General features: G+C 49.9%; 1 protein-coding gene and 1 non-coding gene across 3 annotated transcripts in view; one reads left to right on the forward strand and one right to left on the reverse strand.

Moving 5' to 3' along the window:
- The window catches only part of FGD1 (FYVE, RhoGEF and PH domain containing 1), a 50178-nt gene that overhangs the window by 14440 nt on the left and 21844 nt on the right, over window positions 1-13894 (reverse strand). For both annotated transcript variants that reach the window (XM_035289475.3, XM_035289476.3), the window contains exons 2-8: window positions 12056-12229; window positions 11329-11506; window positions 10762-11203; window positions 9549-9638; window positions 8546-8694; window positions 6614-6770; window positions 6372-6510 (exon numbers count right to left, since the gene is read on the reverse strand). In XM_035289475.3, coding sequence (XP_035145366.1) covers window positions 6372-6510; window positions 6614-6770; window positions 8546-8694; window positions 9549-9638; window positions 10762-11203; window positions 11329-11506; window positions 12056-12229 — 1329 coding nt within the window. The remainder of the gene's footprint in view (window positions 1-6371; window positions 6511-6613; window positions 6771-8545; window positions 8695-9548; window positions 9639-10761; window positions 11204-11328; window positions 11507-12055; window positions 12230-13894) is intronic.
- Window positions 108-214, forward strand: LOC118150729 (U6 spliceosomal RNA). Its single transcript, XR_004738881.1, has one exon. It is a non-coding gene; the product is annotated as a U6 spliceosomal RNA (small nuclear RNA).

The raw sequence follows: 13894 nt of genomic DNA on the forward strand, positions 1-13894 counted from the left end.
TTACTTTTATAATCAGAAAAAGCCATATGAAAAAACAATGAGATGATCCTGTTCTTTGTCGCAAAGATTCCGATTCTGGTTGTCTACGCTAAGAAAATACACACACTGTGCTCGCTTCGGCAGCACATATACTAAAATTGGAATGATACAGAGAAGATTAGCATGGCCCCTGGGCAAGGATGACACGCATATTCATGAAGCGTTCCATATTAAAAAAAAAACAACAAGAAAATACACATACTACACATGAACACACTTTTGTCATATTGGTATTTACAACAATTCCAAATGGGAAACAAAAACATTCATCTATAGGGGAGCACACCTTCACTTGCACTGAAGGCTGTGCCTCTTCCCTGCTAAAAAAATGCCCAACTGTAGGGGTTCAGTTAAATACATTATGGTGTCTTCACATAACAGAATATTAAACAACCTTTACAAATGATTCTTATGCAGGGCTTTTAATAATCTGGGAAATGCTCAGGGTATTTTAAGAAAAGGATATGAACATGTTTATACAGAATGATCTCACTTTTGCAAGTATACACGTCTGAAAAACACCAGCAAGAATTTATGTCACAACGTTCATTGTGCTTATTCTCTGGGGTCTCAGATCACATGTGATTTTTCTCCTATTTCTTTCATCTTTGTCTGTAATTTCCACATTTCCTACAGTGATCAGGTATCATCAGAAAAAAAAAGCTGAAATGAGTCCCTATACAACTCCACACACTAACAAATCCCACCTATGCTTAAGGCCTGGCCATAGCTTCCGTGTACCCCACTCTGTATGTGCTAGATCTCCCTACTCAGATCAGCCCATGCTGGAGGAGCACAAGTGCTTCTGAAGAAGGTCCATATGGCTGGCTAGCCAAGTCTTGTTTTCCTAAGAGGCTCTCTCTTCATGACCAAGTTTTGGTGCTCAAGGAGCTCTATGGCCCCTGTCCCAGCTCAGGCATCCACATGCCTTTCAGGTGCTGGGCTCCAATCTCCCACCCTTCTTCCATTCCAGCTGCCAGAAGGAGCTTTCTCCCATAGCTTACTGCCACTCCTCTATTCAAATCTGTCAATGGCTCCCCTGTGCCTTCAGGGTAAAGATCTAGCCCTTTAGCCTGACATTCAAAGTCCTTGGTGAGGCTGGGCGAGGTGGCTCATGCTTGTAATCCCAGTACTTTGGGAGGCCAAGGCAGGTGGATCACCTGAGGTGAGGAGTTTGACACCAGCCTGGCCAACATGGTGAAACCTTATGTCTACTGAAAATACAAGTTAGCCAGTACTGTGATCCCAGTACTTTGGGAGGGCGAGGCAGGCGGATCACGAGGTCAGGAGTTCAAGACCAGCCTGGCCAACATAGTAAAACCTCGTCTCTACTAAAAATACAAAAAGCCAGGTGTGGTGGCACACACCTGTAGTCCCAGCTACTGGGGAGGCTGAGGCAGGAGAATCACTTGAACCCGGGAGGTGGAGGTTGCAGTGAGCTGAGATCATACCACTGTACTCCAGCCTGGGGGTCAGAATGCGACTCCATCTCAAAAAAAAAAAAAAGCCAGGCACACCCAGGAGTGGTGGTTCATGCCCGTAATCCCAGTACTTTGAGAGGCCAAGGAGGGCAGATCACCTGACTTCAAGACCAGCCTGGCCAACATGGCAAAACCCCGTCTCTACTAAAATTACAAAAATTAGCCAGACGTGGTGGCACGTGCCTGTAATCCCAGCTACTCGGGAGGCTGAGGCAGGAAAATCGCTTGAACGCTGGAGGTGGAGGTTGCAGTGAGCCGAGATTGCGCCACTGCACTCCAGCCTGGGTGACAGAGCAAGACTCTGTCTCAAAACAAACACAAAAACCTCAAAGCCCTTGGTGATGTGGCTTCTGCTGACCACTCCAGCTTCCTGTGCTTCCCTCAACATGTCCCGTCTTACTTCATCTGGCCAATTGTCACTCTGTCTTCTGGATCCAGCTCACGTCTTCTAGTGAGCCTGCCCAGAGTTCCCAGGCTGGGTTAGGACCCTGTCTGGGTTCTCACATTCCCTTTTGCTCCCTTCTGTCCCACTAGTCACAGTACTCATCGTGTATTTATACATCTGCATCCGTATTCCTCAGTAGACTAGGAGCTCCCTAGGACAGGGCCAAGGTCCCACTGCCCTCTCCAGGGCTCCTCAACAGATGAGTTTAAACAGATTGACATTCAATTTCTTAAACTCAACCTGGGACTGATTTTAGGGGGATGGGCACTAGCCAGGGCATTTAGTAATAAAAGCAGCTAACATTTATTGAGCCTTTACCATGTGCCAGCCACTGTGCTAGAAGCTTCACCCAGATTATCTCATTAATTCTCAAAACAACCATATGAGGTAGTATTGTTATCATCCCCATTCTACATGTGAGAAAACTTAGGCTAAGAGGCTGAGCAGCTTGCCCAAGGATACACAGCTAAGAAACTGGACTGTATCTGGAGCCCACTCTAGGCCGCTTTCACTGGCAGCTCACTTTGGGTCTAGTGCAGGGAGCTTACTTGGAGAATTTTCACCTGGGGATGTTATGCTGGAGATCCACTGTGGAAATAAAATTGCAGAACTGAGTCCTGGGAGCCCAATGTGGACATGTGACTAGGCACTTAGCCAGGTGGCTTAATTTGGGGGACAATCTAATCTGGGGCATTAGTCCTGGAGCTCAGCATTGGACTCTCCATCTAGTAAATGAAAAATAGGGGTCGTCAGTCTAGGGGACATGGGCTGGGGAGAAGAGAGCTGGAATCTCTGTCTGGAGCTCAGTCTGGGCTGCTGAATTTCAGGGTTCCCTCTGGGGAACTCAGGGAATCCAGTCTGAGGGCTCAGCGGGGCTTCAGTCTGTAGGGTGGACCTGGAGAGTCAGTCTTTTAAGTTCCGGCTGAAAGTTTCAGGCTGAGGGATATGAAATGGAGAATTAATCTAGGGTGCTGTTTGGCAATACTTGTGTATAGAATGGTGGCCAAGGAGATCAGACTGGGAAGCTCTTTGGGGGATCTCAGGCTGAAGCCTATCACTAGGAACCCACTTTCAGGGTTCAGGGTGGGAAGAGCATTCTAGATGCCCAGTCCGGGGATCTTAGTTTGAGAAACCAGTGTTGGGATCTACAATTGGGACCTCAGACTGGACTTAGTATGAAGGTTCAGTTTGGAGATGTCAGTCCACAGGGCTCATCCCAGGGAATCGGTCTGGAAGGCCCATTCTAGAAGTTTAGGCTGGCACTTCAGTGAGGGCTCTTTTTCAGCATGAGGAATGAGGTAGTTTCTTATGCTGCAGATGTATGTCTGTAGAGCTTAGCTATTAAACTTTCTAGAGGCCTAATTCTTTCTAGGGGTCCAGGCTTCATGTGTCCCATCTGGCTTGGGGGAGGAGGCTCAGTTTGGGAGGTGGACACAATTGTCCACTCCCAATTCTTTTTTTTTGTTTTGTTTTTTTGAGATGCGAGTCTTGCTCTGTGGCCCAGGTTAAAGTGCAGTGGCGCATTCTCAGCTCACTGCAGCCTCCACCTTCCGGGTTCTGGCAATTCTCCTGCCTCAGCCTCCCGGGTAGCTGGGATTACAGGCATGGGCCACCACACCCGACTAATTTTTGTATTTTTAGTAGAGATGGGGTTTCACCATGTTGGCCAGGGTGGTCTTGAACTCCAGACCTCTGGTGATCCGCCTGCCTCGGCCTCCCAAAGTGCTAGGATTACAGGCGTGAGCCACTGTGCCCGGCTTCACCCCCCCATTCTTATGGCCTTTAGGACCCCACACTTTCTTGGTTTTCCTCGGATCTTTAGGGCTGCCCCCCACTTTTTTTTGATAAGGAGTCTCGCTCTGTCACCCAGGCCTGAGTGCAGTGGCGCCACCTTGGCTCCCTGCAACCTCTGCCTCCCAGGTTCAAATGGTTTGAGATGGGGTGAACCATGTTGGCCAGGCTGGTCTCAAACTCCTGGCCTCAAGTGATCATCCCACCTTGGCCTCCCAAAGTGCTGGGATTATAGGTGTGAGCCGCTGTGCCCAGCCTAGGGCTGCTCCTTCTAAGTCTCCTTTGCTGATTCCACTTCCCTGAGCTTTGTCCTTGGCTGTCTTTCCCCTCCTTTTACACTCACTCCCTTAGGTGATCTCGGCCAGCCCTAAGACTTTGAATACTATCTATGTGCAAATGACATCCAAATCTCTCCCTGGAATTCTAGATTCATCTAACTGCCTGACAAGCCGCTCACTTTGAACATGTCCAAAATCAGACTCCTAAGATCATCTTAGGAACCATCAACACCAGTCAAAAACCTACAAGTCAGTCCTGACTCTTTCTCCCAAGCCCAGCATCCACTCCACCCTCGTTCTCTCAGTGCTGCTTCTGAAGAGAATATATCCTGAATCCAACCATTTCTCACCGATTCTACTGCTACTGTCCTCATCCAAGCCAACTTTTCTCACTTGGATTATTGCAAAGGCCTTCTTACTGATTTCTCGGCTCTCTCTCTCTTGCTTCCCAAGTAATCCAGATCAAAACCTTCCCATGGGCTACCCACCACATTCAGAATAAAATCCATCTCCTTATCTTGGCCTTCCAAGTCTTTATTCCTGTCTCCAACTCCACTTCTACCATTCTACCCTCACTTGTCACGTTCAGGTCACACTGACCCTTTTGCTGATCCAGAGATACACAACCTGTCCACCACCCCACCTCCCCTAATCTCTCCCCCTGCCTTAGACACTATACATGCTGCTGCCTCTGCCTGGAACATACTCCTCTCCAATAGGCATGTGCCTACCTTCTTTTTATTCAGGTTTTGACTCACTGTCTTCTAGTCAGAGAGGCCACTCAGTCTCAAATAGGCTCTCCAGCCACTGTCATGCCACCCTCTTCCAATACTATGAATGACACTTAGCACCTATCTAATAATCTACTGTGTATTTATTTACTTATTTATTTATTTTTCAGATGAAGTCTCACTCTGTCACCCAGGCTGGAGTGCAGTGGTTCAATCCTGGCTCACTGCAACCTCTGCGTCCCAGGTTTGAGCAATTCTCTGGCCTCAGCATCCTGAGTAGCTGGGATTACAGGTGCGCGCGCTATCACGTCCTGTTTTTTTTTTTTTTTTTTGAGACAGAGTCTCGCTCTGTCACCCAGGTTGGAGTATGGTGATGTAATCTCGGCTTACTGCAACCCGTACTCACTGCAATTGCTGAATGCCTCCTGGGTTCAGGCAATTCTCCTGCCTCAACCTCCCGAGTAGCTGAGATTACAGGTGCCCACCACCACACCCAGCTAGTTTTTGTATTTTTAGTAGAGACAGGGTTTCACCATATCGGCCAGGCTGGTCTCGAACTCCTGACCTCAGGCGATCCGCCCGCCTCGGCCTCCCAAAGTGCTGAGATTATAGGCGTGAGTCACTGCGCCCGACCTCTACTGTGTATTTATTACTTTTGTTTATGGTGTCTCTTGCGGACTAGAATATATGCTCCCTAAAATCAAGGACCTTGTCTGTTTTGTTCACCTCTATATCCCCAGTACCTAGAACAATGCACAAAAACATGGAGGTGCTCAGGAAGTAGCTGTTAAGTTAATGAATGAATGAATGAATGAAAATAACAATTTGGGGAAGACAAAGTGGGGCAGACCCTCGGGAGTGACCCTGTGTGGTTGAGGCTGATACTGGAGGCATCGGGATGGAAGACTTTTCTGGTGGTTCAGTGTGTAAGGATTCAGTCTGGGGAGGAGGTATCTCAGCCTAGAGATCCAAATTTGAGAGGTGAAAAATTTGGGGTCCAGTCCTAGGGTGCTCAGACTTGGAGGTTCTTTTAAGAGATTCGTTCTGTAGTGGTTGGTGGGCATGGAGGAAAGCTCTAAATCTGGAGGATGGAAAACTGATGAGCCAGGGCTCTTTCTGGGGAGCTCAGCTGTGGAGATTCTGTGATGAGAGCTTGGCCTGAGGGGTCAGTCTGGGCTCTCATTTGGTTCAACTTCATTTGGGGGTAAGTCTAGGGGGCCAGCCTTGGGGGTCTTGGCCTAGGAAATGGATGAGTTCCTTTAGGGGATCATAATGGGCATGCCCCTCAAACTCTGGGGTTCCAGTTGGGAAGTTCAGATTGGGGATCTCCTTTTGTATGTTCTCTCTGGGTATTCAGACAAGGATCTCAACTTGGAGGTCTCTGGCTGAATACCCAAACAGAACATTCAGAAGGAGGATCTCATCCTGGGGTCTCACTTCAGAACCTTGATGTGGACCTTTCAGTTTGGAGATCCTCCTCTGGGATCTCAATCATGTGGCAATGGAAGGCTGACCCTGTGATTTAAGCCTTGGGGTGCGCCTCAGAGGTCTGGCCTAGAGCTATTAGTGTAGGGGTGTAGGAAGGCGCCTGGGTGCACACACTCACTTTGGGCATCCTTGCTGTCCGGGGAGCCGTGGGGCAGCTTTAACAGATAGTCCTTGAGAAGAAGCTCATAGCGGGGGATGCGCTGCACAGGCTCCAGCATGTGGTGCTGCAATGTCAGGTTGCCACAGGCTTCCTCCTTCTGTGACAGGCAGAAGCAGAGGGGCTGAGATCTGGCTCCAGATCCCCCACTCGTCCCGGCAGACTTCTCCTCCCCGTCTGTTCCCTCCAGCTTGACCACTTACCTGCACCTCATGGATGATGACTTTAAACTGGGTGGAGCGCTCTGTCCAGGTGTTGACCAGCTCCACGGCCCGGTCAAAGTTCTTCACATACTCGCCATACATCTTGAGGAAGGGGGCCAGTTTCTGCAGGATGTCTCCAATGCGTGGGTAGCGGTCCCTGGGGTGGAATTCGGGGCTGATGTAGTCCTGCTGCTCTCTGCCCCTTAGGATCTTCCCCCACAGGTCTCCAGCCCCAGGCAGACACCTTTCATCTCAGTCCTAGAAACCTACTTCTCAGCTAGTCTGGTCCTTCAGAAATGCTGCTTACATTATAGGCCAATGAGGCCAAGAGGCTCCGTTTGACTTCAGACCACAGCCTGGGATGCCACCTGCGTCAGCTCTGTGCTGCCCAAGTATTGGTTGGAATACCCACCCTGAGACCTTACTCCCAGGACCACTTCATATACTGATTATCAATTGTGTGCTGAGTGATGCTGGGGACACAGAAATGAGTTACACCCATTTGATCCCTGAGAGGGTCACCATCTGGTAGGTGAGACAAAGAGACCAGGCCTGGCCATACTCCTCACTGGTCGGTCTGGTGCAGGAGAAAAGCAAACCAGACCTGGCCCCAGCCCTCAGGGGTCACAGACTCATTGGGAGATATAGGAACGCAGCTTCATGCTGGTCCTCTGTGGTGACAGCCTGGTAAGGGGGATACACTTGACTCTGTAGGTGTGGGGAATCTGTAGGTGTGGGGAATGTGGACATGATTTTAGGAAGGGAGACACATGGTCTGACTTGTTTAGAAAGACCATTCTCACAAAGGGTGTGGACTGTAAAGGCTGAATTGGAAGAAGGCCTGGAGGCTGGGAGGCTGCCTGTAAACCCTGCCTTTCTACTTCAGGGCTCAGTTTAGGCATCACCTCCTCCCTGAATCCTCCTGTAATCCCCAGGCTAGGCTTAGTCCATTTGTCTGGATTCCCACAGCCTACTATTCTCTGCTCTAATATAGCACTATAAAAATAACAAGAGCTCACATCCATTGAGCACTTATTGTATATACCTGGTACTGTTCTAAGCTCTTTTATGTATTAAGTCAGTTAATCCTTAAAATAGCCCTATTAGGTAGGCCGTTATTATTATCCCCATTTTAGAGATGAAGAAACTGAGGCAAAGCAATTTAAGAAACTTGCTCAAAGCTAACAAGTGGCACAGCCGGAATCTGAACTCAGCCAATTTGGCTCCTAATCTCATACTCCTGCAGGCTACGCTATTCTGCTGTACTTTCCTGAGTTCTGGTCTGTGTTCCACATCAGACTGGGAGGCCCTGGAAGGCAGAGCTTGAGCCTGATTCTTTTTTCTTTTCTTTTCTTTTTATTTATTTATTTATTTTAAAGATGGGGTTTCACCATGTTGGTCAGGCTGGTCTTGAACTCCCAACTCCTCAAGGTGGGCAGGTGATCTGGGCGCCTTGGCCTCCAAAGTGCTTGCATTACAGGTGTAAGCCACCATGCCTGGCCTTTATTTTCTTTTTTTAAGACAGAGTCTTGCTCTGTGGCCCAGGCTGGAGTGCAATGGTGCAATTTTGGCTCACCACAACTTCTGCCTCCCAGGTTAGAGCGATTCTCATGCCTCAGCCTCCCCAGTAGCTGGGACTACAGACGTGCACCATCACACCTGGCTAATGTTTTATATTTTTAGTACAGATGGGGTTTTGCCATATTGGCCAGGCTGGTCTTGAACTCCTGACCTCAGTTGATACACTGCCTCAGCTACCCAAAGTGCTGGGATTACAGGCCTGAGCCACCATGCCCGGCCCTGGTTCTTCTGTCAAAAGTCACTAAGAGGAACAGCAAGCAAGCAGAATTGAAGTCTTGTGTACACTTCTGGGTCTGGGCTTGGCAGGCAGGTGGACAGGGGATTGGGCTGCTTAGGTCTGGGGCCCCTCACCATTCCTCCATGCGCTTCTCTAGCTCAGGCAGCAGGAACTGCTGGTGGAAGCAATAGATGGAGCAGATGTTAGAGAAGATGCCATGGACGACGTCGGCCGGGAAGGAACTGCGGTTCCGAGCTTCTTCCAGCAGCCGGGCACAGAACACCTGTGGGGCAGGGCAGAGGCACTCAGCCCAGCTGGGCCTGGGGCTTGGCTGGTGAAAGGGCAACTTGTGGGTCAGAGCAGTATTTGTGGGGAGGCTTGTGGAGCTTTGGGATCAGCATTGGTCTTGAGACTGAGGAGACAGGAATGGGGTGAGGGTTATATATTGGGGAGATGGATTTCAGGTTATCCCGGCAGTCCCTGGCTTTGGCCCCACACTTGAGCTTGGTCCTGGCAGAGCAAGTATTCTGTCTGAGATCTACCTCAAGTGTGAGGGTGCCGTCTGAAGAAATGTTAGGGTACCGGGGCACAGAAAGGGGTCCCTGCTGCCAAGAGTTAGGCTTTGGAACAATTAGAAGTCAGGCTCAAGGTCAGGCTTAGCATTAGATTCAGGGTCAGAGAGAAAGTTGGAATTAGATCTGTTCATTTAATGAATATTTTTGAGTGTCTGCTGTGTGCTAGGCACTGTCCTATAGGCTAAGATAGAGCAGTGAACAAAGATAAAAATCTCTACTCTCAGGATTCTAGTGGATTTGGGATCTGGAATACGGGCCAGAGTTAGAATGAAGTTCACAGCTAGGGATAAATTCAGGATCTGGGTCCGAGACGGCACTAGTGTGAGAGTCGCAGTTAGGGCTGGTGTACCTGCCCAGCGTTAGGAGTGAGGGTTGATATCAGGATCAAGCTTGGGACATAATCAGAGTTGGCTTCAGGGACAAGTTGACTTCAAGGTCAGAGAGGAGTCTTACCACCTCTAAATTCTGGCTCCAATGGTGGGGTTGAACTCAGGCCCTATCCCTTCCTCCTTGAAACACACCTACAAGGTCCTGGGGCCCGGCCCTCCAAGAGGCTACTCACCTGATCCAGGAGATGGAGCCTGGAAACGTAGGCCTTCTCAGTTTGCAGGAGCTCATTGGCAATGTGAAACACCTTTTGCTGCACAGTCAACTGGAAAGGAGAAGCAGTAACCCCTGATCCATCTTCCTCTATCCTAACCCTCACCCAAGCCCCCAGAATTCTTAAAACTGTTCCCATGCTACTTTAAGCCTAATACTACCCTAGGATAACCCTGACCCCCATCTCTAGATCTGTAAGTCCTTCAGATTCATCCCTGACTCCCCAGTCCACCGTAAAGCCTACCCCTCAATTCTGATGATGTGCACTCCCTCACTCGATGACTTATTCCCCTGCTCCCTCTAGTCACTCAGCAGAGTGTAGTGGTTAAGCATGTGGGATGGTAAGTCAGACTTCCTGGGTTCAAATCCTAAGCTCTGCCATTCACTAGTCTGCGTAAGTTCTTTAACAGCTCTGTATTTAAGACGCCTCATCCATAAATACAGATAATAATGGATCTATTTAATGTAAAGGCTGGCGAGAAGCAAAAACAAAACAAAATAATAATAGGACCGAAGTCCATTGGTAATGGAGACAATTAGATAATTTAATATAAAAAAACATAGCAGACTATAGATTAAATGGTCTATAAATGTTAATTAATCATGTATTCACCCACTCAGTATACTATCAGCAAGGGCCTGCTGAGTACCTGGGCATGAGAAAAGCACAAAAGTATAACAACGTATAAAACTCATTGCCTGCTGGCCCAGTTTCCTATTCATTAGATATATTTGTTGAGTATCTGTCATCTCGGCAGTCCCTGGTTTTGGCCCCACACTTGAGCTTGGTCCTGGCAGAGCAAGTATTCTGGCTGAGATCTAACTCAAGTGCGAGGATGGTTTCTGAAGAAATGTAAGGCTGCATGGGCACAGAAAGGGGTCCCTGCTGCCAAGAGCCTTCACCTGCACAGCCTCAGGCCCCTGCAGGGCTCTAGCTCTTGCGCCCCTCCTCCAGCTGTTGAGAAGTCTCTATGGATGTGACAGACTTTCCATTTTACAAATAAGGAAACTGAGCTTACGGTGGGGGGAGCGGAGAGGGAAAAGACTTGCCCAGTGTCACAGAGCTTGGAAACAAGGTCCTAGTTTGAGAAATACTGAGCTAGGGGAAGAATCAAGCATAAAAGGCTCCCGGGTTCTCCACATGGTCCTGCCTCTCGGTGAACACATGTCAGTACCTCCACAGACTCCTGTCTCTCCATCAGGGGCACTGGGATTTCTCTGTCCTTCTCTTCCTCCTCCTCCTCGTCGTCCTCCTCCTCCAGGTCACTGTCAACCTCTTGGGAGCCAGGCCGGTGGGGGTCGGCCAAGGCAACAGGCACACTAGCCAGGGCAGGGGGCGCAGGGCAGAGGCTGTGGCTGGGGGGCCCGTCATCACTGACGAAGCAGGTCTCTTCGCTGTTGGATGGCGAGCTGATGCTATCAATGCCGCTGTCCCGGTTGGGCACCTTCTCGCCGTCCCGGGGCCCAGGAGCCAGCAGGAACAGGCAGCGGGAGCCCTCGCCCTCGGGGATCTGGGGCACTGGTGGCTGTGAGGGTGGCTGTGGCAACATGGCTGGCTCTGGGGGACCTGGGCTGGGGCCAGGGGCTGGCCTATCCGAGGCGACAATCGCAGGCTCTCTGAGGTGGGTGGTGGACACACATGGAGGCACGGTATGAGCTTGACTGAGAAACCTCTCCTGACTATCCCTTCCTGTCCCAGGCTCCCCCTTCCCCCTAGAGGGTGCCCTAGGGACCAGACTCACCTTTCAAACTTCTCAATCAGTGAGGATACTGCTGCAGAACTGGAGCTGGCCTCTGCCCTGGGGGCCAGGCCCTTGGCCACTCGTGGGTCAGCAGGCAGTGGGCGTGATGGTGGAGGGGGAATGGGCTCTGGTGGAGGGGGCATCCGGGGCATCTGCAGGTAGCTGGGCTTTGGGGGCACTGGAGAAACGAATGGGGAAGACAGAAGGGAGATGTCGTGAGCTGGATTTGAGCATGGCTAACATGGTGAAACCCCATTTTTACTAAAAATAAAAAATTAGCTGGATGTGGAGGCATGTGCCTGCAGTCCCAACTACTTGGGAGGCCGAGGCAGGAGAATTGCTTGAACCTGGGAGGCAGAGGTTGCAGTAAGCCAAGATCATGCCACTGCATCCAGCCTGGGTGAAGCGTAAGATTCTGTCTTAATAAATAAATAAATAAATAAAGAGCTGGATTTGGAGGTGGCTGTCATGGCCAGGCAGCAACCTCCTCCACAAACCCCAATCTGCACCTTTGCATGAGGTAGACACAAAGGGGCTGAGGTGAGATCGCTGTATGGACACATAAGCCTCAGGCTACAGCTGTCTGTGCACTAGGTAGGTAGCACTGTTCCGGGAGCACGGCGCCTCCCATCCTTCTAACAAGCCCTCTTCTCTGCCACTGGCTAACCTCTCCCCTCCTCTGTCCCCTCCCCTGAGCCTTTCTCTGCTCTTTTCCGGGACCACTTACCCTGTGGCTTCGGGCCCGGTACCCGCTTCAGTGGTGAAGGACGCTGGCTGGGGGTTTCGGTGGGGGGACCTGGGTCTGAGCGAAGCCTCTGGGGACCTTCTGGATGAGGCTCTAGGCTCTGGCCAGGGTCAAGGGACAAACTTTTAACCAGGATCCGGTTTCCCTGGAGCAGCCCTGCAGGAAGAGAGAAAATAGGTGTAAAGCAACTGAATTTAACCCAAATGGGACTGGGGTTCAAGTTAAGACTGGCATGTCTCAGCAGGTATCTGGGGTGTTGGGTTTCTCTGAGCCTCCTTACTGGTCCCAGTGTTTTTCTGGGAAGCCCCTATCCTAGCCCTCAGATGGAGAGCCAGACCCAGGGCTGGGGCTGGCCGTTTTCAGCAACAGATAAAAGTTCTTTGTAACTAGTGCATTGATTCCGTGTGTGTCAGCAGGCAGTATTACTAGGGAGTTTAACCAGGCTGGGGGTGGCTGTGAGCACCCTACAATTTATATATGCATTTGCAGCCCTTGTTTATACAGTCACACAGGTATCCTGGGCATCAACCATTCTTCAACGTTTTGAGAAAATCTAGACTTTCTTGTTTACAATGTTGTACAGCTGAGCGTGCTTAAAAATGACAAAATTGTGTTTCATGAGCAAAAGTTTTGCTTCTTGAAATCCTAGCTTCTGGTTGGGCACAGTGGCTCATGCCTGTAATCCCAGCACTTTGGGAAGCCAAGGAGGGAAGATTGCTTGAGCTCAGGAATTCAAGACGAGTTTGGCAACAAAATGAGAACCTGTCTCTACAAAAAATATAAAAGTTAGCTGGGCATGGTGGTGTGCACCTGTATTCCCAGCTACTCAGGAGGCCGAGGTGGGAGGATCACTTGAGCCCGGCAGGTGGGGGTTGTAGTGAGCTGAGATCACCCCACTGCACTCCAGCCTGAGCAAAAGAGTGAGACCACGTCTCAAGGGGGAAAAAAGAAAGAACAAAAATGAAAAAAAAAAATCCCAAGTTCTCACCAATCTGTACTACCCTCCTCAACTTCCACATCTACACAGACCCACACGCATCTTCCACCCCTGCCACACACACACTTGTAGCATCCAGAGTTCAGGTCACAGAAGTAACTTTAAGTCAAGCAGCCAGTTCAGAAAAAAGGGGAGGACGTTTTGTATCGTCCCTCTTCCCTCACTGTATGTTCCCTAAAGCCACCTCTATCTTTGGCTCTAGAGGAGATGACGGTCATGCTTAGGAGAGGATTTGGTCTGGGAGACAGTGAGGGACCCTTCACCCCAGGGATGACATGTCCCAAAGAAAGGAATGTGGGGCTCATGTGGTCCTGGCTGGGCAGGGGGCTGTGGGAGGGCCTCAAATGATAGAGAAGTCAGGTGGGGCCAGAGAGGAGAGGGAAAGGCCTTGGATGCCAGGCTAATATCCATCCTGTAGCAGAAGGGAGCCACAAAAATCCCTTGCATAGGGAGAGATGGAGGCAAACAGGTGTGAGGACAAGAGGGAGAGGTAGTGAAGAGCCCCTGGAGGTACCGCCATCACATGGTGTAGGTTATGCTGTGCCACAGCCACATGGCCTCCCACTCACAGCCACAAAGGGTGTATTACCTTGTATCACACAGTCTCATAAATGACTAGTCACAAATGGGCCCACTCAGTCACAGAAACAACTGGTGTTATTTACATCATTTCACACAACTGTAGGTGATCGCCCTTCTGAAAACCTAGTTACAAACAGTCACAAAGACCTGCAGTCACAACTTCACATATGATCACACAGCCTCACAGTATCACACATACCTGCAAACATGGTCATGAAGTCACAAAGACACACAGTCACACA

The sequence above is a fragment of the Callithrix jacchus genome, chromosome X, assembly GCF_049354715.1.
Source record: "Callithrix jacchus isolate 240 chromosome X, calJac240_pri, whole genome shotgun sequence".
Classification (NCBI taxonomy): domain Eukaryota; kingdom Metazoa; phylum Chordata; class Mammalia; order Primates; family Cebidae; genus Callithrix; species Callithrix jacchus.